The sequence below is a fragment of the Notolepis coatsorum genome (assembly GCF_963971535.1).
Source record: "Notolepis coatsorum genome assembly, chromosome: 4".
Lineage (NCBI taxonomy): Eukaryota > Metazoa > Chordata > Actinopteri > Aulopiformes > Paralepididae > Notolepis > Notolepis coatsorum.
The window spans coordinates 81986983-82014027 of NC_140168.1; the positions used below are offsets into that span (position 1 = coordinate 81986983).

The window sequence follows — 27045 nt, forward strand, 5'->3', positions numbered from 1 at the left end:
TGGAGGGAAAAAACAAAACATGCATTTCTTGTCAGATCTTATTGAAATGGTAAATGCCACATCTGGGGTAGTTCATAAACACCACAAACAAACATATGTCAACAATGAAACAGAGGACAAAGTAATGGGGTTTGAAATAAATAGATAGACAATTATGACTTTTAATGATAAATAACAGTATCTAAGCATATATAGTGGCAATAGGGTGACCTCTGAGGGCATTAGCTTGCTGCGCTAGACGACAACAAACAAGTCAACTTTGTAACCAGCTGCGCTGTTCCACACTTACTGAATACAAACGTATGGGTTTGTAAATGTGCTCTAGTTACATTATGAACGTCACTAGACATGGGGGCCTGTATGTGTTGCGATCCACTGTAGCCTACGCCATCTGTCCATCATCTTGCGAGTAGTAAGCATAAACAGTTCGGGGCTAACCTAGAACATCACCGGATATAGGAAGCACTCAAAAACTAGTTTACAGTATGTTGTTATTGTTATTAGGATGTTGTGTACTTTTACGTCGCGTTTACATTCTTCAGTTATATATTTGGGTGTACATTTCAATGGAGGCACATATAATCTTATAATATTCTCCATTTAATAAAGCGGGAGGTTGACAGTAAGAAGTCTCAGTGTTGGGAAAGTGAGCCGAAGTCCTGGCTGTCGTCTAATTCGTCTACAGTGTTTTAAAGGGTTAAATATCAGAATGTAAAAAAAATAAATAGAAATGGTCACCTTTTCGATTATCGGTCTGTGTGCGAACGCACAGCAAACAACTATAACGACTACGTAGAATGAGTTACAGCGATGTCAGCCTGTCACTCCACCACCGAGGACCGGTAGAGAGAAAGAGTCTTATATGACCCAGAGGAGGGGAAGTGAGTCCAGGTTGGGACAGCGACTAAATCTGACCATGTAATCGAGAAGAGTGTAACAAGAAAGTTTCACTCTCATTTTAAACCATTATTAATGGCTCACTGTTCCAATACTAGCGCTTATTCAACCGTATCCCTACTGAAATGAAGTCCCAGTTATAGCTCAATAACTGTTTATATTTGTACCTACTAGTAGGTAGAGCCTACCATCACGAAACAGTATTACAGATCACTGATCCACAGTACTCCAATTACCACGGCCAATATAATTCATAGTAACGAGCAAGCGACTACAATTAGCCTACTACCACAGGATAGAACTGTATACTGAGTCTGGTGTTCTAGGTCGCTGTAGACCTCTCACGTGGTCACGTCATTATGCCACCGAGCCCCGGCAGAAATTAAGTCTTGTCCTTTACCGTTTACCAATAATGCTGCATGTGGGGTTCATGGGAAAATTGCATTTCACAGACAGATTTTTATAAATATATATTTATATTACATTTTTTATTCAATTTATTTTTGGGGCTTTTTGTATTTTTCACCCATCCCAATTTAGTCGTTATGCCAATTTCCCCTCCTCGTCATTCTGCGCATTGCCCCACTGTCGGCCTGGGGAGGGTGTAGAACCACCACATGCCTCCTCCGATACAGCCGCTTCTTTTCACCTGACAGCGAGGAGTTTCACTGGGGGAACGTAACGTGTGCGGAGGTTCACGCTATTTCCCAGAGATCCCCTCCCTGCTGAACAGGCGCCCCGACCGACCAGTAGGAGTCGCAGTTTACAACGACCAGGACACACATACCCCACCGGCTTCCCACCCACTAACACTGCCAATTGTGTTAGTAGGGACGACTGACCAAGACGGAGGTACCGCTGACGGCTGGATTCCATCCCAGAGTCTCTGCGGTGGTAGGCGAGTGCTTAGTCCACTGCGCTTCACCGACAGATTTTAGAACGTTCCTATTTAAAAAATCCAAACTGCTAACCTTAAACGACTGGATGTTGCAGAGAATGCACTGACGCTGGTGACTGCTTAGCAACACTAGGCTAGTTTTGGCTAGCAATTCTTTTAAAATGTCTAAACTGATGCTTAAAATAAAAATTCCACTACCTTATCAGAGAGAGAAATGTATATTAGAAGGCTTCGTTCACAGGACCACAGCTGCATGAACCAACAGGCGAAGCCAGGAGATCCATCAGCTGCAACAAAGATCGGAGACTCCGGAGCTGCTGCAAAATACGTCACCTGTGAGAGGTCTACAATTGGCAGACATTTTAGCAACGTGTCACTGTTCATAAGGTGGGAGGGCAAACACAAGACCGTCCGCCATGTTTTTAGTAGGCTAATAAATAGACATCATTTATGGTTACTCTAATTCGGAGAGGCACAGGGATTTATACTCTGGGTAAACTCCTTTAGTGCATGCAGGTTAACGTATGTGGTTTTGAATACTATAGTAAAAAAGAGAATCCTCATGGATCTAGAAAAGGGTTTACACACCATTATTCAATATGCTACGCGGACACATTCTAAATCAACCCGTCTATCTAGAAATTTATTTCTCTCGTTCACTCCTCGATCTCCGTCAAATATTTCCTCTTCGGAAATACCTTGCTAGTATGTTTTTGCAAAGGAAGAAGAAGAAAAAAAATATATTAAGAATAAATTGCGATAAAATAAAAAGTTATTTTAAGTTAAATTCAGCGCTGAGGCTTTTGGCACCTTTTCGTGAGAAATGGGGGGGGGGGGGCAGTGTGAAAGAGCACACGCGAGAGGACCATAATATATGACAACGTAACGTACAAACGCAACGGAATAGAAATATGTACATACAAGTAAAGATTTTATCTTTTGTTTGTCCATCGTCCCTCTCCCCCTCTTTTCTACAGCATTTCTTTCCCTTTCACTTTCCATCTGACAGCCCCGCCCCCTTTCTTTCCTATACTACACGCATAAACATTTAGTTGTGTTTTAAATATTCATAACTGCTACAATAATCTCAAACCTTGAACCTCTCGAGGTCATTAGATCTAAACCCCTTCCCTCTCTCTCTCCCTCCCACTCCGGACAGAAGTTACGTGTGAAGATATCTTGTCATTTTAACGTTGGTCGTTTTCTTAAAGGAACACACCAATATTATGGGAAATGCGCTTACTCTCTTCTCCAGAATCATACCAGAAGATAGATATTTCCTCTCTGTGTGTTCAGTAAAAAGATATCTGGCTGCAAGCTAGCCCAGCTTAGCACGAATGAATGGAAGTGGATATGGACCAGCTAGCCTAGCTGTTGGCCAAAAACACCTCTCCCGGAGTTCTAGGCCCGTGGTCCGTATCCGCTTCCTTTGCACTAGTCTAGCTTGCAGCCGGATATCTTTCTACTGAATGCACACAGAGAGGAAATTGGTCTCTATCTTCTTGTCCGACTCGGTAAGCACATTCCCATAATGTTGGCGTGTTCCTTTAAAAGACCCATACAGGTCTAAATATGTTTTATTTTTTAGCCTGTTTTACTAATCAGCACACATATATTACTGACAATCATTTTCCTGAGCATAGCTTGCTTTTTTATATTTAATAGAATTTTTGGTTTGTTTACAAGAAACCATCTGAATTATATAGAAATAAATCTACCCAAAAATGATCTCCTGGTCGCTCACGCAAAGACGTCACTACCAAGAAAACGTCTGTCTCTTTCTCTCTCTCTCTCTCTCTCTCGCTCTCTCTGCATATGTACTTCCTTGTTTACGTTCACAAAACCGCTGCTATCCTGGTCGGGATCATTCCTATGTTCCCCGGGTCCTATGTTCCCCCGCTTTGATTTATTAATAGATTGAACATTTTATACATTTTTATTATTTTATTAATTATTAATGTCCGCCTTGTTTCGAACGGTTAAGCTTAGGCCCTCTTTCGAACTGGTTAAGGTTAGAGTTTGGAGGGCTGGTGGTCTAAAATTTTCAATCAATCAATCAATCAATCAATCAAAGCGGGGAACATAGAACCCGGGGAACATAGGACCCGGGGAACATAGACATGCTCCCTCCTGGTCCAATGCGCACATCGATCGTCTTTGACGAGAGGTCGACATTTTTGTTTTTGCAACCGGGAGATAAGAGTCACGGTAGGCTCACGGCCGCACCGGTACGTCCCTTAAACCAGACAGCTGTCACATCGGGGGAAATACGTTTCCTTTGACCTGCCATGTTAGCATTGGGGCCACTGCTAGCAAACAGTGTCCCCATAGTTTCAATGAGGAACCTTATTATCAATTTTATGAAATCTTTTTGACATTTTATGTGGAAACATCTCCCCCTCAAGCGTGTGAAGAACTACCAAGGTCTCCCTTAGGGGCCGACAAGGTCTGGTGAAGAACTACCAAGGTCTCCCTTAGGGACCGACAAGGTCTGGTGAAGAACTACCAAGGTCTCCCTTAGGGGCCGACAAGGTCTGGTGAAGAACTACCAAGGTCTCCCTTAGGGGCCGACAAGGTATCAGTTTCCTGTTTCCATGACCTGAACTTAAAAAGGGATATTTCACTTTGGTACAGCATTTTTATTTTTCATTTTCCAGCCCGACATCATGAACGGTAAGTCCCAGATGTTTGCTTGCCCTGAGGAATGTATTATGATCAGGAATACGCTTTACTCTCTTTCTCCATGATTGTAAACTGGCAAAATTACATTGGAAAACGTCTGTTGATAGTGAGATTCCTACTGGCAACCGGCCAGTATTGGCGGGTGAACTGTTTACTGAAACCTCTGCGGGAAAACGCCCGTCAAGAAAGAACAATGTTACGCAAAGTGAAATATCCTCTTAACATTTTGAACGGAAATTGCAAAACTGACACCAGATCAGCATCTTGAAGCAACCCCCCCCCCCCCTCTATCCCTTGCTTTTTCACCTGACGTCAAAGCTCCCACCATCTGTGAGCATTTTTTCAGAGGACATTTTGCATCCCGTCTAGAAAGCGTTTGGTTAAAAATCATAGTGGGGATGTAAAATGTCACGAGTGAAAGCAGCCCCGCTCCACCTCCCCGCTCCCCGCTCCCCCCTCCCCCTCCCCCTCCCCCCTCCCCGCTCCCCTCAGTAGATCCGTGGCGCCGAGCGGTCGCTGGTCGTCGTCCTCTTGAGCTTGATGCCCCGCCGGATGGCCACGAGAACGTCCTCCACCTCGCCAGCCTCCGCTTCCTCCAGCACCTCCGGGAGAGGCTGGCGGTCCCACTCAGACAGCCGGCCTCCGGGCTGCGGCGGCGGGGTGGGAGGGTCGGACCCCGCGCCTTGGCCCTGGAGCCTCTGAGCGCCGTCCCAGGGGCCGCCGGTCCTTGGCGACAGGGGCCCGTTGCCGCCGCTCGGCAAGAGCGGCGTCCGGGGGCCCCCTCCGTCGCTCTCCTCCACTGTCGCTGCCCCGCCGCCGGAGAAGAAGGGGTGGTCCGGCACCGTGGGGGTCTTGACCGGGATCATGGGGGGTTTGATGGGGATGGGGCCCAGGCTCAGCCCGGAGGGTCTCCGCAGGTTGGGCTTGGAGGATGGCGTGCGCCGGATGGTGGCCACGCCGGGGGTGACGATCTGGGCGGGGCCGTTGGAGGGGACGCCCGCTGTGGAGGCGGGCCGCTTGGACTGGAACATACGCCGGTAGGACTGGCTGATGTCGCCACTCCGGGGGATGGTGGAGGACTTGTCGAAGTCCTGCTGGTCCCCGTCCGGGTCCACGCCCACAGAGAAGTAGTCGCAGTCTGACACTGGAGGAGGGAACGGGATTTCGTGTTAGTCACAGTCTGACACTAGAAGAGGGAACGGGATTTCGTGTTAGTCGCAGTCTGACACTGGAAGAGGGAACGGGATTTCGTGTTAGTCAGTCTCACGGCAGAGGATGAGTTTAAGAGCTTTCCAGAGGGAGGGGGCAGCAGCGGCAAAGGCCCTGTCGCCCCAGGTCCGGACTGTACATTGTAGGAGGTGGTGTGGGGGGGTTGGGGGGCCGTTTGGTTGGGGGGGTGGTGGACTGTACATTGGAGGTGGTTGGGTGGGTGGGGTGGCGGGGGGGGAGGGGGTTGGGATGGGTAGGCGGGGGGGGGGGTAACTGTACATTGTAATATCGACGAAACCATACTTAGTTCCAAGAGGAGGGTCTCGTGTATTCTTGGGTTAGGTCATTTACTGTACATTGGAGGGGGTTGGGTTAGGACATTTACAGGGGCCAGTTTCGAATTGCAGTCTCCCGTAGGTGTTCTTTGAGAGTGGTTTTGAAAGTGGGTAGTGATTCACATTCCTTTACAGGCACTGGGTCTTATATACACAACTATACAATACTATACTATACAATATACAGTTATACTATATATCCTTATGCTATCTTGCTATATCCATCTATTGCTATACAAGAACCACTCCCGTTCTTTATTTAATTAAAAAAAAAAAAAAAATTATAAAGTAAAGTGACCTTTTCATTTAGTAAAGTCTAAAGTGACGTTTGGTGTGAGTGTATTCAGTATGTGTGTTGTGTGTTGTGTGTGTGCTCATGTGTGCTTGTGTGTGGAGAGTTCAGTGTTCAAGACTCTGATGACCTGGGGGAAGAAGCTGAGCCGAAGTCTCTCTGTCCTAGTTGCTGGTGTGCGCAGGCGTTTGCCTGACCGCAGCAGCTTGAACAGGCTGTTGTTGCGGTGGTGAGGGTCTTTCATTATTCTGCAGGCTCTGGATTTGCACCTCTTGTTATATAAGTCCTGCAGGGGTGGTAGTGCAATACCCGTAGTACGCTCTCTCACCTTGTGAAGGGATGGTATCCTCTGAGCAGCAGGGGGTGGTGCTCTGGGTGCTGCTGTGTGTGTGTGTGTGCGTCCTCAGACAACTCTTAAAAAACTGCTAAAAACACACATGTTCAGACAGGTTTTTGATATAGGCACCCTTTGTCCTCACTGTTCCTATAGTTTTTAGTTATTGACTGATGATTTTATTTAAGTTATTTTTATGGGGGGGTTCGAGCTGGAGCATATGTGTGTAGGGTTTTAGAAAATAGGTATTAGGGGTATGTCCTATATAAGCATTTGTATAATTGTTAATTTCGCTGGATATACACTGTATACGGTTAAAATATTATTATAGACTTTTTTTTGTCTTGTTTCTGTACTTGCATGTAATTTTAACCACCTTGACTGTTAGTTTCATTATGCATTATGTGTTGAGTACTGACTTTTAATAATTTTTGTTTAGCAATAATAAAAAAAAAAAAAAATTATTTTTATTCTATTATTTTATTTGGTTCACTGTTTTTAACTGCTGTCTGTTGTTGTTGTTGTCATTTATTTGTGTGTGTGTGTGTGTATGTGTGTGTGTTACCTTGTGAAGGTATGGTGTCCTCTGAGCAGCAGGGGGTGTTGCTCTGGGTGCTGTATCCAGAGGAGCCCTGCAGTGAGTCTCTGCTGCACCTCTGGATGTCCAGCTGGAGGCCCCTGGCCAGCGCCCTGGCGAGCTCCTCATGGGCCTCCGCTTCCTCCTGCTCACACACACACACACACACACACACACACACACACACACACACACACACACAGACACACACACACACACGCGCACGCACACACACACACACACACACAGACAGACAGACAGACAGACAGACAGACAGACAGACAGACAGACAGACAGACAGACAGACAGACAGACAGACAGACAGACAGACAGACAGACGACACACACAGACACACACACACACAGACACACACACACACACAGACACACACACACAAATCAAATCAAATTTATTTGTAAGGCCCGACAACACACGTTAATGTCCCCATGGGCCGGACACGTCTTCTTTAAACAAGTCAAGAAGAAACATCACAATAAGAATAAGAACAATCAAGAACAAAACAAAAACACCATAAAGTCCAAACAATTTAAAATAAATGCAAAATAAATGCAACACTCCCAGACATACCCCATGCGAAGGTAAGGAAAAACTCACTAAAACCTAGCAATAGGAAAAAATGCACCACAGGCAATGTGGAGGAGAGAAACCTTAGAAGGGCCATTCAAGGGGGGATCTCCCTTCTTAGATGTCGGTGATAAATCATTTATTTGAATTTATAAAATACATACAGTAGAATTTAAATATTACAGATTAAATATGCCATGTCATTGTACCACCCAATTTACTGTTCAAATAACTACTTTCTATGCTTGTGTTTGGTTCAGTACCTCAAAATTATTTGATTTAGATTCATGACCAACACAAGATAAAAACATTAGTAGTAGTGTAGTGTATATAGTGTAGTCGTGTATATAGTAAATGTGTTTTGTAGAATAAACGCAGGCTCTGCCAATGTAAACAACTCGTCAAGTTGCACAGTGACCCGTTAAGAGCGTCCTCTCACCTTGGGCATTCCCCTGGCGTTCCTCTGTGGCTCCTCCCCCGGCGTGGTGGCTTCACTGCCCAGGTGGCTGCTGGGATCTGTAGTCTCCCTCCGGTCCTTGGTCCTCCTCAGGGTGTTGGCTGTGGGCTGGTCATAGGGACCTGGCTTGGCCCAGTCCTGTGTAAGGAGCTCTTGTTAGAATCAGACGTGGGTCAAACTGGGATGTAAAGCTGCCAGCAAATTACTGCAACAGCAAATATATATTAAATATATATTATTTTTAGCCTATTTTAAACTGAATCAAACCGCACTTTTTTACTCTATCTAATCTATTCTATTTTATTATTTGTATTACTGAAAAACTGTGATTTACCTTACCTTGCTACCTCTCTATCTTTTTGTATTTCATTTTTTATGCTCGCTTATGCCTGTATTTTTTACTGTTGTGAAGCACTTTGAACTGCAATTTCTGTATGAAAAGTGCTATACAAATAAAGTTATTATTATTATTATTATTATTACATATCGCGGGAGACAGGAAAACTTAGCGCAATGTCAGCTACATTATGTCTGCAACAGGTGTGTGTGGAATGCTGCTAAAGATAACAGAATAGGGATGAGAGAATGAGATGAGAGCAAAAAAATAGGATTGTTTTGTGAAAATCATCAAGACACTGGTCCCCAAAAGAACCAATGTCTTGTGCTAAAAGGTTTGTGGTTTTGTACAGAATTCCGCCATTTTGGTTGGCTAGGAGGAATGAAGGAAGGAAGGAAGGAAGGAAGGAAGGAAGGAAGGAAGGAAGGAAGGAAGGAAGGAAGGAAGGAAGGAAGGAAGGAAGATGAAAGACGGAAAGAAAGAAAACAAAGAAAGAAAGAAAGAAACAAAGAAAGAAAACAAATAAAGAAACAGAAAGAAAGATATGGAGGGACAGGTCAGAACACAGGTGGACATGGAAGGATAGGTCGGGGGACAGGTCAGGAGACAGGTCAGGATATGGGGGGACAGGTCAGAAGACAGGTCAGAAGACAGGTCAGAAGACAGGTCAGGATATGGGGGGACAGGTCAGGAGACAGGTCAGGAGACAGGTCAGGAGACAGGTCAGGATATGGGGGGACAGGTCAGAAGACAGGTCAGAAGACAGGTCAGGAGACAGGTCAGGACATGGGGGGACAGGTCAGAAGACAGGTCAGGACATGGGGGGACAGGTCAGAAGACAGGTCAGAAGACAGGTCAGGATATGGGGGGACAGGTCAGAAGACAGGTCAGGATATTGGGGGACAGGTCAGGAGACAGGTCAGGATATGGGGGGACAGGTCAGAAGACAGGTCAGAAGACAGGTCAGGATATGGGGGGACAGGTCAGAAGACAGGTCAGAAGACAGGTCAGGATATGGGGGGACAGGTCAGAAGACAGGTCAGGATATTGGGGGACAGGTCAGGAGACAGGTCAGGATATGGGGGGACAGGTCAGAAGACAGGTCAGAAGACAGGTCAGGATATGGGGGGACAGGTCAGAAGACAGGTCAGGATATGGGGGGACAGGTCAGAAGACAGGTCAGGACATGGGGGGACAGGTCAGAAGACAGGTCAGGACATGGGGGGACAGGTCAGAAGACAGGTCAGGACATGGGGGGACAGGTCAGAAGACAGGTCAGGACATGGGGGGACAGGTCAGAAGACAGGTCAGGATATGGGGGGACAGGTCAGGAGACAGGTCAGGATATGGGGGGACAGGTCAGGAGACAGGTCAGGACATGGGGGGACAGGTCAGAAGACAGGTCAGGATATGGGGGGACAGGTCAGAAGACAGGTCAGGATATGGGGGGACAGGTCAGAAGACAGGTCAGGATATGGGGGGACAGGTCAGGAGACAGGTCAGGATATGGGGGGACAGGTCAGAAGACAGGTCAGGAGACAGGTCAGGACATGGGGGGACAGGTCAGAAGACAGGTCAGAAGACAGGTCAGGACATGGGGGGACAGGTCAGGAGACAGGTGGACAGGTCGGGACTCGGGAGACACAAACCTTCCAGGTTGGGACTTTGGATGAGGGGATCATTCCGGCCCCCTGTGGGCCAAGGGGCGGGAACTCTGCCAATAGGCCGGAGCCTGGACGAGACCACGCCCACATGGGTGAGGTGGACGAATAGGAGGGTGAGGACAGGGGGGAGGGGGAGGAGCAGGTGGATGACGGAGGAAAGAGGTGGCTGTCCTGGGCCTGCGGTACCGCTCCGTACAGGTAGGGGGCGGCGTGGTGGTCAAAACCATTTGACAACTGAATGTGAATGAAGGAGGAAGAACGTGAATGAACATTCAAAATCGGTGACAATGATTTTGACCAATGAGCTGATGTCGTGACAGAATGGGCGGGATAATGCATAATATGGATAAATTAACTTGTCAAAAATGTTTTATGATCAAACGTGATGAATGTGGATACCAGGTGTGGTCCTACTGCACAAGCAATGAAGAGTGAATCAACCTTCAAACCTAGCAGGTGTGTGTGTGTGTGTGTGTGTGTGTGTGTGTGTGTGTGTGTGTGTGTGTGTGGTGTGTGTGTGTGTGTGTGTGTGTGTGTGTGTGTGTGTGTGTGTGTGTGTGACTTCAAGATGGTGTTTCATGAGGTGTCATATCCACCCTGGTAAGAAAAGGTGCTAATTACAGATGAAAGCGTTATGCTCTACCGCTCTCATTACCTAATTACTTGACGTTTCTATTTGCATTTTGAATTGATTGAATTGAAATTGAGTTGACCCAAGAGGCATGTGTGTGTTTGTTCCGTGTGTGTGTGTGTGTGTGTCTGTCTGTCTGTTCTCCCTGTGCATGTTTGTACGTGTGTGTGTGTTCCACGTTCTGTGTTTGTGTGTGTTCTGTGTATGTGTGTGTGTGTGTGTGTGTGTGTGCGTGTGTCTGTCTGTCTGTTCTCATGTTTGTACGTGTGTTCCATGTTCTGTGTTTGTGTGTGTTCTGTGTATGTGTGTGTGTGTGTGTGTGTGTTCCACGTTCTGTGTGCGTATGTGTTCTCTGTGTATGTGTGTGTGTTCTGTGTGTGTGTACATGTGTGTGTGTGTTGTGTGTTCTGTGTGCGTGTTGTCTGTGTGAGTATCATAGGCGGCGGGTATGTAAGGCCAGGCTAGGCTATGCCTACCCAAACCGGCAGCCCCAGTCTGCGCATTATTATAGGCAGCCTAGGCTACGATATTGTGTGTGTGTGGGCTGCTGCAGCCCGGTGGTGACAATACGCAAGGGTTGGCCAACCAAGGTGTCAATGGCAGTAGGTGTGGTGGCCGTTTAACATTCCAGACTGCAGGCAGTAACCAATCACGCCACATCATCAAACTAACCGATGCCAGTCTGGTCTTCAAAATCCTCCATGGTCTAGCCCCACCCCCACTTTCTGATTTTTTCACCTCCAGGTTCACCAGAACTGTTGTACCGGGTGACTTGGCTGTTCCATTAAGGACAAGTACATTTAGCAAATCAGCCCTCTCCGTGAGAGCTGCCAAGACCTGGAACTCCATTCCAAGTTACATGCCGCCTGGGCATAACACAGATCACCTGAGGCCAAGGGCTTACTCTACGAGGGCATGATGAGACTGAGTCAGAGTTAATCAAACCGTGGAAACTTTTTAGAGCTACTATGTACATTGTTTTCAAAGCATGATGAGATCCAAATTACGGAAAACGTTTCCTTCATTGCCGTCGGCACCGCAACTTGTGAATGGTCTTTCCCAATGAGGCGCATCCGAAACTGGCTAAGAAGAACAACAATATGCGCCAGGAGAGACAGTCAACTCTGAGTCCGCTTCACATTGAAAGTGATCTCACAGACAAACTTAAAGCAGAAAAGATCATTGATGCGCGAAACGTCGTATTTTTATTTTGTTGCATTAAGGTAAGACAATGGTTAATCATATTGGATGCCTTCATTTGAACAATTAATTTGCACTATATGAAATGAGTGGGGCTCGCTGTAGTAGCCTAGTGGGTGTGTGTATTGTATGAAATCAGAACCTGGACAGCACCGTTTGTGTGTGTGAGTGTGTATGTACTGTATGTGTGTGTGTGTTCTGTGTGTGTATGTGTGTATGTACTGTATGTGTGTGAGTGTGTATGTGTATGTACTGTATGTGTGTGTGTGTGAGTGTGTATGTACTGTATGTGTGAGTGTGTATGCACTGTATGTGTGTGTGTTCTGTGTGTGAGTGTGTAAGTACTGTATGTGTGTGTGTGAGTGTGTATGTACTGTATGTGTGTGTGTGAGTGTGTATGTACTGTATGTGTGTGTGTGAGTGTGTATGTACTGTACGTCTGTGTGTGAGTATGTATGTACTGTATGTGTGAGTGTGTATGTACTGTATGTGTGTGTGTGTATGTACTGTATGTGTGTGTATGTACTGTATGTGTGTGTGTGAGTGTGTATGTACTGTATGTGTGTGTGTGTGTGTGACTGTGTGTATGTAATGTATGTGTGTGTGTGTGTGTGTGTGTGTGTGTGTGTGTGTGTGTGAGTGTGTATGTACTGTATGTGTGAGTGTGTATGTGTGTGTGTGTGTGTGTGTGTGTGTGTGTGTGTGACTGTGTATGTAATGTATGTGTGTGTGTGTGTGTGTGTGTGTGAGTGTGTATGTACTGCATGTGTGTGTTCTGTGTGCTCCATGTGTTGTTAGTTCACCTGTTCTCCCTCTGTGGTGGAGCAGGGCTCCTTGTATGAGGGAGAGGAGGAGGAAGAGGAGGAGGAGGAGGAAGAGGAGGCGTTCTCACTGACAGGCTGAGTCTCAGAGGCCGATGACAGAGAGACACACGACTACAGCAGAGCCATGCCGCAGAGCAGGACCATGCACGCACACACACACACATGCGCACACACGCACACACACACACACATGCGCACACACGCACACACACACATGCACACACACACACACACGCACACACACACACACACACGCACACACACACACACGCACACAGACACACACGCGCACACACACACACACATGCGCACACACGCACACACACACACACACACATGCGCACACACACGCACACACACACACACGCATGCCATGCGCGCACACACACACACACATACACACAGTCAGCAGTTTGGAGGACGCATAGGGCAGCCAAGAAAATGCCACATAAGGCAACGCAGAGAAGGACAAACCAGATGGACAGAAAGAGAGACAGACAGAGAGAAAACAGACAGAGAGAAAGACAGACACACAGACACAGAGAGACAGACAGAGAGAAAGACAGACAGAGAGAAAGACAGACAGAGAGAACACAGACAGAGAGAAAGACAGACACACAGAGAGACAGACAGAGAGAAAACAGACAGAGAGAAAACAGACAGAGAGAAAGACAGACAGACACAGAGAGACAGACAGAGAGACAGACAGAGAGAAAACAGACAGAGAGAAAGACAGACAGACACAGAGAGACAGACAGAGAGACAGACAGAGAGAAAACAGACAGAGAGAAAGACAGACAGACAGAGAGACAGACGGAGAGAAAACAGACAGAGAAAGACAGACAGACAGACACACAGAGAGACAGACAGGACAGCGGACATACAGACAAGAGATAAACAGAGGGAGAGAATAAGGAGAAGGCAGAAAAGCAGTTGTGATCGATGATGTTGATTAATTAGTTTTAAAAAAGATCACTATGACTGATGGCGCTGATTAATAAGAAAAAGATCAATTGAAAAAGATCAATTGTTAATGATGGCACTGAACAGGTCACAGAAATATGCATGGACTATTATGCATGGATTATTAACATGCATGCCCCTGTCAAAAAAGTAAGAATTCAAAACAGACAGTCCCTGGTTCTCCTGCTGACTTCCACACCTTTAGACAACATTTGAAATAATTGATTAAAAGTATAATGGAGCTCTATGGAGAAACCATGGCACGCCCCTGACGAAAAGTTGTTTCAAACAAAAACGTCTGGATGTCATTTAAACAGATCAACATGGCTGTTAGTGCGAGTCTCTCCTCACCTTTTACATTGATTGTTTAGATCGCTAGCATGGCTAACAAATGCACATACTGTACACATATTGTACTGTATTGTAGTCTGCCCCGTTGTTCTGACCAGGATTACGTTCCTTTTCGCCTCCTTGGTGCAGTGCGCACACTGAGTCCGTCGTGGACGGGACACACGTCTATGGTATACTCTAAGAAGCTTTGACACCGGGATGAGCAGATGGACACAGCTTGTCCTCATGTTCAGAGAGACAGAAGCACATTTCAGCAGATGGACCGATGAGGGAAGAGGACAGTGTTGCAGAATAATGAGCTACATGGTGAATCTCTTTTGATAACAGGCTTCACTGCATCCATATCAGTGTTGTAGTACTGGAGTCCAGGACTGATTTTCAAGACTCGTGACTCGACTTGGACTCGAGCATTGACTGCATTCAGACTCGGAAGGTGAAGACGAGGACTCAAGACTTGTTAATTGATAAATAGTTATTTCCTTTCTGTAATAGGCCCTAATCATTTGGCATATACGATTTTGATGGCTAGTGCATTTGTTTGGCTATTGTGTCACAAAGTAAATAAACTCCCTTTGAAATGTTGATGTCATTTATGTTTAATGTAGACCTTTATTTATTTGTATGTCAGCTCTTTGACCGCCAGAGTGGAGTGGACTCAACCTTGATGACTTGGACTCGGACTAGGCCAGGTAATGGGGACTCGACTCTGGCTCTTCTTTGGTGACTCCGACTTGGACTCGGACACTGGGGACTCGAGACTCGACTCGGACTCAAGATGTAGTGACTCGACTACAACTGGTATCTGCGATGTAGGACATGTGTGTAATGTGTGAAGCAGGTCTAGGAACACACAGAAACATGTACAGTACTCGGGGCGAATAAAGGGGCTTTGTGATTTGGACCTGATGCTGCATCCTGTCATACTGTATGGATATATTATTAGAAGATTGTATAATTGGTTGATATGAACATAGATAATGTATGTAAAAGCTAAATAGTATATTATGCTGTATTGTATTATGAATAAATTACGAGTAGGTATTGTTGTATTGTATTATGAATTTGATAAGGAGTATTTATTGTTGTTTTAATTGTCTGTATGCCATGTGAATGTTGTGAGTGTATAAAGTCTGTAACTGTATTTTACGTTACGTGTTATGGACCCCAGGAAGAATAGTCACAGCACTGCTGTGGCTAATGGGGATCCAAATAAACTTAACCTGTATGGAAGAGTGAACTGACACACGTTCAGCCTTTTGATCCATCCGTCTCCTTTGATCGGCGCACATGTCGAGCCGTATCGTACACGCACGCTATGTACACGTGGACAGAGACACTCTGTGGTGAGCGGACGTGTCTACATGTAAGTGGACATTATGCCCAGGTCCACTAGTGCATCATTTTAGTCCACACAAAGAGGGAGCTGCTGCTTCTGGACTACGACCCCGGCGTGGCTTGATCTGTGGTGGAGCCTGGTCTGTAGTGGAGCCTGGTCTGTGTTGGAGCCTGGTCTGTAGTGGAGCCTGGTCTGTAGTGGAGCCTGGTCTGTAGTGGAGCCTGGTCTGTAGTGGAGCCTGGTCTGTAGTGGAGCCTGGTCTGTAGTGGAGCCTGGTCTGTAGTGGAGCCTGGTCTGTAGTGGAGCCTGGTCTGTAGTGGAGCCTGGTCTGTAGTGCAGTCTGGTCTGTAGTGGAGCCTGGTCTGTAGTGGAGCCTGGTCTGTGGAGGAGCCTGGTCTGTGTTGGAGCCTGGTCTGTAGTGCAGTCAAGTTTCAAGTTTCAAGTTTCTTTAATAGTTGTCATACAGAAGTACAGAATACTTTCATACAAAATGATTCTTACTGTTACGCTCCAGAGACTGTGCTAGACAAGATAGTCTGGTCTGTAGTGGAGCCTGGTCTGTAGTGGAGCCTGGTCTGTGGTGGAGCCTGGTCTGTAGTGGAGCCTGGTCTGTGGTGGAGCCTGGTCTGTAGTGGAGCCTGGTCTGTGGTGGAGCCTGGTCTGTAGTGGAGCCTGGTCTGTAGTGGAGCCTGGTCTGTAGTGGAGCCTGGTCTGTGGTGGAGCCTGGTCTGTAGTGGAGCCTGGTCTGTAGTGCAGTCTGGTCTGTAGTGCAGTCTGGTCTGTAGTGGAGCCTGGTCTGTAGTGGAGTCTGGTCTGTAGTGCAGTCTGGTCTGTAGTGGAGTCTGGTCTGTAGTGCAGTCTGGTCTGTGGTGCAGTCTGGTCTGTAGTGGAGCCTGGTCTGTAGTGGAGCCTGGTCTGTAGTGCAGTCTGGTCTGTAGTGGAGCCTGGTCTGTAGTGGAGCCTGGTCTGTAGTGCAGTCTGGTCTGTAGTGGAGCCTGGTCTGTAGTGGAGCCTGGTCTGTAGTGCAGTCTGGTCTGTAGTGGAGTCTGGTCTGTGCTTACTGCCTGGTCACTTTAGGTTGTACTGAGGGAACAACAGTCTGGTTGTCAGGCTCACATCTGTCATTCTGACTAGTCGCCATGGTGACTCATCACTAGCAGGGGCAAAGAGTCTCACACACACACACACACACACACACACACACACACACACACACACACACACACACACACACACACACACACACACACACACACACACACACACACACACACACACACACACACACACACACACACACACACACACACACACACACACACACACACACACACACACACACACACCTGTGTACACACACAAATACACACACTGTACACACATTCACCCTTCCACCCACGTACAGGCCCACACACACCCGTGTACACAGATGCACATACTGTACACACATTCACCCTTCCACCCACGTACACACGCACGCACACACACACACACACGCACGCATGCACGCACACGCACACACGCACGCAAGAGCTCCCACAGCCAAACCACCACTTCTTACAGTTAATGAGCAAATGGTCACCTAGCAACCTGGGAGGACTCTCTGACCTCATAGGTGACAAGAGGACTGGTGTGGAATACAATCACCACGATAGTGTGCGTGTGCGTGTGTGTGTGTGTGTGTGTCCTTACCTGCTTGCTCATGAAATTAAATAGGTAATGTTACCCCAAAGGATTGTGAGTATTACTACACACTCCCATACAGTAATGATGCATTGGTCTGAGAGGAGAATCAAGTGTCTGGAGACACATGCAGACTGTATTCTGCTGTGGATGGTTGAAATGTTGGTTTGCATGTCCTAATGTGGTCCTATGTGAGAACTCCCGCCTAGCCCCAACCGAAAACACAAACCGTTATTGTGGTTTTTTCAACGATGTAGCGATTCAGGCGAGTTGCGCTTGTACTGAAGCTGTCCGGGTCTCTCCGAACACGGCCAGAACCTCTGAGCACAGGTCTCCATGAATCAGCTAGAGGCTACGCATTGATTATGTGACTGGTGAGTGTTTCCACTTCTATCTATCAAAATAGATGTTTATGTTCTTTTATCACATAATGTCTTGCATTGATTGTCACTTATACACCAGTATCTGCCCGACAATGACAGAAAAGTTGTTCTGTAGGTATTCTTAAATGGTATTAAGAATGGTTATTTCCTGGAAAACAATGAATCAAATGTTGATGAGTCATCCTGCACATGGGGGCGGAGACTAATTTAGCATCCAATGAAATGCTTTCTGATAATGACATTTACAGCACAATGTGCACATTGGCCTCTTTAACTAAATTGAAAAAAAAAATCAATGTTAGCTTGCTAGCTAATGTTACTAATGTTACTAATGTTGTGTAACGTTGCTAACATATGTTGCTAATATTATCTTGCTAGCTAATGTTACTAAGTCGCTTTGGATAAAAGCGTCAGCTAAATGACTAAATGTAAATGTAAATGTAAATGTACTAATGTTGTGTAACGTTGCTAACATTATCTCGCTAGCTGGTCCGATTTTATACTGCCATCATTCAAAGCATACTCACCTCATCAATCATCGTCTGGTACGGTTCTGCACAAAAACACTCCATTCACAAACTTCAGCGCATCATCAACAAGGCCTCCAAAATGATTGGTTGTGACCTTCCCTCCCTGGACTCCATCTTCACCTCCCACACAACCACCCATGCCAGGAAAATTGGAAAGGACCCCTCACACCCAGCACACCCCCTGTTTCAGCCCCTGCCCTCAGGTAGGCGCTTCAAGTCCATCCTTGCAAAAACCACCCGCTTCAAGGACAGCTTCTTTCCAACAGCCATTCGGACCCTGAACTCCCTTGGCCCCCCTCTCCGGCCCTTACACTAACCAAGCTCCTGACCGGATGGACTATAGTCTCTTCCGTGTGTTATGTTGTGTTGTGTCGTGGTGTGCTGTATTTAATTATGTATTTATTGCTGGGAAGGGGGGGTAAATGTATCCATGTTCTTGTTTTATGTATATCCAGAGCTTCAAACACTCTGTACTGAACACAAATACCACCAAACTGGTTGTGTGGCAATAAAGGTATCTTGTAGTGGCTCGACTGTTTCTTAGAATAGAATAGAATAGAAAACTTTATTGCCATTTCAACACATGGTTGATTGGGATTTGTCATGGTGCCAGCACATACAATACATACAGTATAAAAACAATAACATACAATATAAAAACACAAGAATACATGCAATACAATCCCCACGATAAAAGTATTACACAAACAATAAAGAAAAAATGCTACAGTATCTAAAATAGCTCAGTGTTCCAGTTTAAAGTGCATATTGCCTTAAAGTGCCTGTTGGCTGGTGCTAGCCCTTGTGGTACAAAGTGCCTGGGACTAGGGACTTTAAGGTGTGTGTTCCCCTACCTGGGAGTTCTCCGGGGGCATCGGTGAGGGTGACTTGGACTGGTAGGCGTCTTGTGAGATGAAGCCAGAGTCGTGCGAGGAGACGGAGGAGAGGCGGGCCGGGGCCTGCTGGGGCAGCGCGGAGGAGGAGCTGCGGTACCGGAAGTGGGAGGTTGGGGAGTGGCAGTGAGAACCACTGGAGCGAGAGTCACTACTGTTCACACTGTTCAGACTACTGTGGTGGAGAGAGAGAGGGAGGGGGGGAGAGAGAGAGAGATAGCGGTGTGGGGGGGGGGGTGAGGGAGAGGTGGGAGAGAGAGGGGGGGAGAGAGAGAGGTGGGGGGAGAGAGAGAGAGAGGTGGGGGGAGAGAGAGAGATAGCGGTGTGGGGGGGGGGGGGGGGTGAGGGAGAGGTGGGAGAGAGGGGGGGGGAGAGAGAGAGGTGGGGGGAGAGAGGGAGAGTGTGTGAAAAAGAGAGGGAGGGAGATAGAGAGAGGGAGAGAGAGGTGGGGGGGGGAGAAAGAGAGAGGGGGGAGGGAGAGAAAGAGAGAGAGTGGGAGAGAGAGGTGGGGGGTAGAGAGAGTGTGAGAAAGAGAGGGACGGAGATAGAGAGAGGGGGAGAGAGAGGAGAGTGAGAGAGAGAAAAAGAGAGAGAGGTGGGGGAGAGAGATAGAGAGAGAGGTCGGAGAGAGAGAGGGGAGCGAGAGGGTGAGGGGAGAGAGAGGGAGAGAGAGCGAGGGAGAGAGTATGTGAGAGAGAGGGAGAGTGTGTGAGAAAGAGAGGGAGGGAGATGTGGGGAAAGGGAGAGAGAGTAAGAGTGTGAGAGAGAAAGAGAGAGAGGGAGGGAGAGAGAGAGTGTAAGAGAGAGAGAGAGGGAGGGAGAGAGAGTGTGTGAGAGAGAGGGAGATGAAGTGAGAGGGAGGGAGAGAAAGAGAGCTAGGGATATTAAAACGTCTAATTTGTCACCAAGTCTATCTACCTCTCTATATGTTGAGTGTCTGTCATGTATTGTAAGCTGCAGTACTGTAGGGTGACACATCAAACCATGGAGATAGGTTTGTTTGGGTGTAGCTGGTGTTTTTTGTTGTTGCTGCTGCTGCTGTATTTACATGTAGGTTGTAGTGGCAGGTTGTCATGGTAACCCAAGTTGTGTGTTTGAAAATCTAGTATCTAGGCTTACTTGTTTAATTTTTTTCAGTAATTTTTCAATGCAGTTTAAAAAGCACAGTCATGCACGATGTTCTTATGACAACCAACCTGCACATGCTGGACTTCCTGGACACGGTGGTGCTTGGCGATGAGGGTGGAGTCTGATAGGTCCAGGTACACTCTGATCCCTTCAGATCCACAATGACCTAGAGAGAGAGAGAGAGAGAGAGAGAGAGAGAGAGAGAGAGGGAGAGAGAGAGAGAGAGAGAGAGAGAGAGAGAGAGAGAGAGAGAGAGAGAGAGAGAGAGAGAGAGGGAGAGAGAGAGAGAGAGAGAGAGAGAGAGAGAGAGAGAGAGAGAGAGAGAGAGAGAGAGAGAGAGAGAGAGAGAGAGAGAGAGAGAGAGAGAGAGAGAGAGAGAGAGAGAGAGAGAGAGAGAGAGAGAGAGAGAGAGAGGGAGAGAGAGAGGGGGGGATTAATAAATGCAGGTATTGAAAATTTAACTAACAATTTCTCCATATAGAATAGAATAGAATAGAATAGAATTTGTGTTATATTCTAGAGGAAATCTGTATTACATGACCAGCCTCTTTGGCAGTCCATGGAAGAGAAGAGAAGAGAGGAGAAGAGGAGAGGAGAGGAGAAGAAGGACAGATGAGAGGAGAGATGAGAAGAAAAGAGAAGAGAAGAGGAGAGGATAGGAGAAGAGAAGAGAAGAGAAGAGAAGAGAAGAGAAGAGAAGAGAAGAGAAGAGAAGAGAAGAGAAGAGAAGAGAGAGAAGAGAAGAGAGGAAATGAGAGGAGAAGAAGGACAGAGGAGAGGAGAGATGAGAAGAGAATAGAAGAAGGACAGAGGAGAGGAGAAGAGAAGAAAAGAGAAGAGACGAGATGAGACAAGACGAGAAGAGACGAGAAGAGAAGAGAAGAGAAGAGAAGAGAAGAGACGAGAAGAGAAGAGAAGAGAAGAGACGAGAAGAGAAGAGAAGAGACGAGAAGAGAAGAGACGAGACGAGACGAGAAGAGAAGAGACGAGAAGAGAAGAGAAGAGAAGAGACGAGACGAGAAGAGAAGAGACGAGACGAGAAGAGACGAGACGAGAAGAGACGAGACGAGAAGAGAAGAGACCTGTTCGCTGGATGGGGGTAGTTTATGGGGGTCCATGGTGAGGGTCTTCAGGTCATCGTTCAGGGTCTGTAGGTGAGTGATCTCTCCCAGCATCGACATCTCCTCCTCCTGCAGCACAGACGCCACACACCGGTATATACTGTCAGTTAGATACATATATTATAGTAACGTATTATACTGGGAATCTCTCCAGACCCGTCTTGGCAGAGCCGGCAAATAGACCTGTTCACTGTAAAGTGCCACGTTTTGATATATTGAGCTTTAAAATGTTCACATTCTATTAAAGAAACTTGAAATCACTTTTAAGTTCAATTTTTTTGGAACTCACAACCTAAAACCCCTCCCAAACCGTTCATACAACAATTGTTTTATGTATTATATTTTTTATGTTTAAATCTCAACATTATCTGGCCACTATCAAACTCCTCTGACCTCATCTGGTCTGGGACACAAACGCGCACACACACACACACACACACACACACAGAAAAGGATAATGGCTTATAGCAGACTTAATGAATTTTGAATATTTCAGCTAAATGTTTATTATCATTAACTATCCAGTTGGTTTTTACAGTGTAACCTTTTGCTACATAAAATGATTGAACGTAGAGAGAGGGAGGGGGAGAGAGAGCGAGGGACTGGCTCACCCGGGTCGCAAAATGTGACCAAATAGGTGCACTATGGAGCCCTGCTGTAACGACTTGTTGTTGCTGCCAGATGGTTTGTTCTCGCGCGAATCCAGCTGGCGGAGCTGCGCTTGTGCGTAAATGAGGCTTGTCACGGGAATTTCATAATAAGAGTATTGATATGAACCAATCTTTTTACATTGCATCGATCCTATATTGGAAGCGGATACGGACCACTTCGGGAGAGGTGTTTTTGACCAACAGCTAGGCTAGTGGTCCATATCCGCTTCCATTCATTTGTGCTAAACTAGGCTTGTTCACAGCCAGGTAGCTTTCTACTAAAGGCACAGAGAGGAAATTGGTATCTTCTCTGGAGAAGATGGTAAGCACATTTCCCATAATGTTGGCGTGTTCCTAATCGACAAAAGCCCATTAGTGGAACAATAAGAGTTTGTGTTGTCGAGGCGGGTCCTGGTGATTTCCTCCTACTAGAGACACATATAAAGACCTGAAAGAGAATACAACAGGAACCACAGCAGCTTTGATGTGCCTTTTTACAAAGACCCCACCGCTGTCTGGAACCCCATTAGAAACAACACCATTCTTCAACGAGATTCCATCCTTTGTTGTTCTGTTAGAACATATACTGTTGTTTTGGTAGAACATACTGTTGTTCTGGTAGAACGTATACTGTTGTTTTGGTAGAACCTATACTGTTGTTTTGGTAGAACATATACTGTTGTTCTGGTAGAACGTATACTGTTGTTTTGGTAGAACCTATACTGTTGTTTTGGTAGAACATATACTGTTGTTCTGGTAGAACGTATACTGTTGTTTTGGTAGAACATACTGTTGTTCTGGTAGAACCTATACTGTTGTTTTGGTAGAACATACTGTTGTTTTGGTAGAACATTATACTGTTGTTTTAATATAATATACTGTTGTTTTGGTAGAACATATACTGTTGTTTTAATATAATATACTGTTGTTTTGGTAGAACGTATACTGTTGTTTTGGTAGAACATATACTGTTGTTTTGGTAGAACATATACTGTTGTTTTGGTAGAACATACTGTTGTTCTGGTAGAACATATACTGTTGTTTTAATAGAATATACTGTTGTTTTAATAGAATATATACTGTTGTTTTGGTAGAACATACTGTTGTTTTGGTAGAATGTATACTGTTGTTTTGGTAGAACATATACTGTTGTTTTGGTAGAACATATACTGTTGTTTTGGTAGAACATACTGTTGTTCTGGTAGAACATATACTGTTGTTTTAATAGAATATACTGTTGTTTTAATAGAATATATACTGTTGTTTTGGTAGAACATACTGTTGTTTTGGTAGAATGTATACTGTTGTTTTAATAGAATATACTGTTGTTTTGGTAGAACATATACTGTTGTTTTAATAGAATATACTGTTGTTCTGGTAGAACATACTGTTGTTTTGGTAGAACATATACTGTTGTTTTAATAGAATATACTGTTGTTTTGGTAGAACATATACTGTTGTTTTGGTAGAACATACTGTTGTTTTGGTAGAACATATACTGTTGTTTTAATAGAATATACTGTTGTTTTAATAGAATATACTGTTGTTTTGGTAGAACATATACTGTTGTTTTAATAGAATATACTGTTGTTTTAATAGAATATATACTGTTGTTTTGGTAGAACATACTGTTGTTTTGGTAGAATGTATACTGTTGTTTTAATAGAATATACTGTTGTTTTGGTAGAACATATACTGTTGTTTTGGTAGAACATATACTGTTGTTTTGGTAGAACATACTGTTGTTTTGGTGTTGTTTTGGTAGAACATATACTGTTGTTCTGGTAGAGCGTATACTGTTGTTTTGGTAGAACCTATACTGTTGTTCTGGTAGAAGATCATACACTGCTGTTTTGGTAGAACATACTGTTGTTTTGGTAGAGCGTATACTGTTGTTTTAATAGAATATATATTGTTGTTTTGGTAGAACATGAACTGTTGCTTTTGGTATCATAGCTCAACTAGGGGGCAACCCCTCCTCCTCTCCATGAATAACCCCCATGTAGCTCTCATGGACAGTGGAGATCTACGCACCACGACCGGCCGCAGCATGGAGACCAAGGTGCAGAAGCGGCTCCGCTCCTCCACCAGCGCCTTCCTGACCGCCTGCTTCTCCGTCTCCTCCAGCAGCAGGTACTTGTCGTTCACGTCCTGCATGGCGCTGTCCAGCTGAGGCTGGATGTCTCCACGACCTGCACACACACACACACACACACACACACACACACACACACACACACACACACACACACACACACGCACACACAACAGAAGAAAGACAGATATTTGTTAGAGGTTAAGGTAGAATGGATTATTTGGAGAGAGAGAGAGAGAGAGAGAGAGAGAGAGAGAGAGAGAGAGAGAGAGAGAGAGAGAGAGAGAGACAGAGAGAGACAGAGAGAGAGAGACAGGCAGACAGAGAGAGAGAGAGACAGAGAGACAGGCAGACAGAGAGAGAGATAGAGACAGAGAGAGAGAGACAGGCAGACAGAGAGAGATAGAGACAGAGAGAGAGAGAGAAAGAGAGAGAGAGAGAGAATCAGACTAGACCGAACTGAACTACATTAATGAACTAATTCATTAAAGAAAACTGTAATGTATAGAGTTATGTCAAACTGAAACAAACTGCCATTACATCCAACACATATTACCAGTAAGACAAGTTTCAAAAATAAAATGAAAACAGCGATTTTACAGAAAGAAATAATTTGATGGGAAAAAAAATCCAAATGAGGGCATTTGTGTGGTGGTAGGTGAGAGTTGGGACCTCTGTCACCTCTCCACTTCTGTGGAGCTTCATTCACGTAGACAGACAAATGACTATCTTTACTGTCATTATTATTCTTTGTTTTGGTGTTGTTGCTTGTACAATGTGCATGGAAGTATTGTTTTATTCTGATTGTACAATGATTTTATGTTTGAATGTGTTATGTTATTTTGAGAGGACCCCAGTAAGAGTAGTTGTTACTGAGGTAACAACTAATGGGGATCCTAAATAAACAGAACTATATTAAACGGTTTGTTATTATGTTAGTGCTAATATCAAATCATGGCCATTATGGGCAGTTTAGCTAAATAAATAACATTCCTCTTCTATATCTTAAAGTCCCAAAGAATATTGGTTCAACATCTTTTCCCATCAAGTTACTCCTTGGCTGTAGTGGCAGTTCTAGAATGCTGGTTTGTTTTTGTTGAAAATATCGTGATGGTTTCTTAACAACATAAACATTCTAACACAGACCCAAGTTTATTTTCTCGTGTTTTTGCAAGGAAACTATAAAAGAAGGAAGGGTCATCACGTCACTGTGTAGCGTGTGAACTCACATCGGTGACAAGTGTGGGAACTTTCAGTTGGGCTGACACTGTGTTGAATGATATTGTCATCTCCTCGTTTATGACATCATGTAATTTATAAGGTTATTACCTCAGATGTCACAATCGCCTGCAAGTTGTTGCATTGTTAACTAGCTAACGTTTGATATACTGGTTGATATATACTTCTTCAGATATTTGCTTGTATATTTAGAATTTTTATACAGGCTTCAATAGAAGTCTGGCACCAAGCAGAGCATAGAATGCTGGTATTAATAAGAGAGAATAAAGACTAGCATATGAATTTTAGTGCCTGGTTAGAAATTAATGAAAATGGATGGATTATCCAAGTGGGGGTCCAGGGGGGAGAGCGAGCGAGAGCATATATGTATGTATTGTATTAGATAGCAAGTGTTACGAAGGATCAGATTAAACCGAGTATATATATTTATTTATTGATATATATTGAATAGTATTTGTATATCGTTTGATATCCCTTGTATATTCCTTGTACATATACACGGAATATCCCTTTAGCCTACTATAGCCCATAATAGTTCATTCTCTTATTGGACAAAAGGACCAGGCGCCAGGGGACCAGCCCCTGGCGTCAAGTTCAAAGGTACTGACGAGACATGTCCGTACTAGCCCCGGCTCCGCTCAGGGATACGGCTACCGAAATGAGAGTGGCACTATTTGTTCACCGTGCATATAAATATGGCGCAAGTAAATGTAGAAGTCCCTTAGTCCCTTACCCTTCTACCCAACTTAGTAACAGAACGCGAAGCCTCACCCACGATACGACGTGCGGTGAAGTATGGCCTGTTTGGCCTTAGAATAGCATCGAGACCTCGTGCGAATTAATAACTGAATTGTCAGAGTTTGGCACTGTACCGTCGAGTGCGACGTATTTCTATTAAGTAATAATAGTCTATCGTGTATGGTGCATCGTGCGGTTAGAGTTCTAAAGTGACCAGCATCTCCAACGCTTCCTCGTGTTATCTAGAGTCTTATCCAGGCTGGGCCGACCACATGGCGCTTTCATCCGAGGAGATCTAGGCGAGGACCGAGGGACATGTACACTGGATTACCTACCCGACGACTGCTGAGCCCTATGCGGCTGGAATATATATTTGCTTTGGTACTGTGATTTGTGGAGCGGATAATCGCCGACGCCTGTGAGTGTTGGATTTACCCCCGAGAGGAGTCAAGTTGAGTCGGCGCTCAGAGAGACTGAGGTCGCCTAGCTTCTTCTTCATTGTGGAGCTACAGCCTACAAGAGAACCAAGGTGTATTCATCTGCGGATCAAGAGTCTACTGCACTGTCTTCTGTACTTGAAGTCTCCCTAGATATCGTTGACCAGACGGTCTACTACCGACGGCTCTCCTACCCCCCCTACCGGCTTACAACCGGGAGGACCCCTTCCAGAGTATCCCGCTATATCATTAAGTGTACCATAGATCTAATTCCCTAAGAGCCAGGTTGTATACTTGCTTCCTGCGTAACCAGAGATTGGACATTCAGTGTTGATTTGCCTACGAGTACTCATTTGCCTTACAAGTGCATTCAAATCATAAATGTAATAGTGAATATCATATGTACCTTTTGCTATATTAAATATTTGATTATTACCTTTGTCTGGAACCGATTTCATTGTGGAAAGTGTTCATCATATTTAGATATCGTGTACTGTATGGCCAGTAGTTAAAGTACATAAAGCGGTAGTGGTTTAATGATACCATACTTATCAATACAGTCAGGGAATTGTACC

At 45.3% G+C, this 27045-nt stretch overlaps 1 protein-coding gene across 1 annotated transcript in view; it reads right to left on the bottom strand.

The window, feature by feature from the left end:
- Positions 1 to 4965: 4965 nt before the first annotated feature.
- LOC311226581 (protein MTSS 1-like) overlaps positions 4966 to 27045 on the bottom strand; it is a gene marked incomplete at its 3' end in the record, with an annotated part of 147949 nt that continues 125869 nt past the window's right edge. The window contains exons 11-19 of the mRNA XM_084312001.1: positions 23996 to 24153; positions 21273 to 21380; positions 20259 to 20356; positions 19024 to 19237; positions 12903 to 13034; positions 10254 to 10502; positions 8250 to 8405; positions 7213 to 7369; positions 4966 to 5621 (exon numbers count right to left, since the gene is read on the bottom strand). Of these exons, the coding sequence (XP_084168127.1) occupies positions 4966 to 5621; positions 7213 to 7369; positions 8250 to 8405; positions 10254 to 10502; positions 12903 to 13034; positions 19024 to 19237; positions 20259 to 20356; positions 21273 to 21380; positions 23996 to 24153 (1928 nt within the window). The remainder of the gene's footprint in view (positions 5622 to 7212; positions 7370 to 8249; positions 8406 to 10253; positions 10503 to 12902; positions 13035 to 19023; positions 19238 to 20258; positions 20357 to 21272; positions 21381 to 23995; positions 24154 to 27045) is intronic.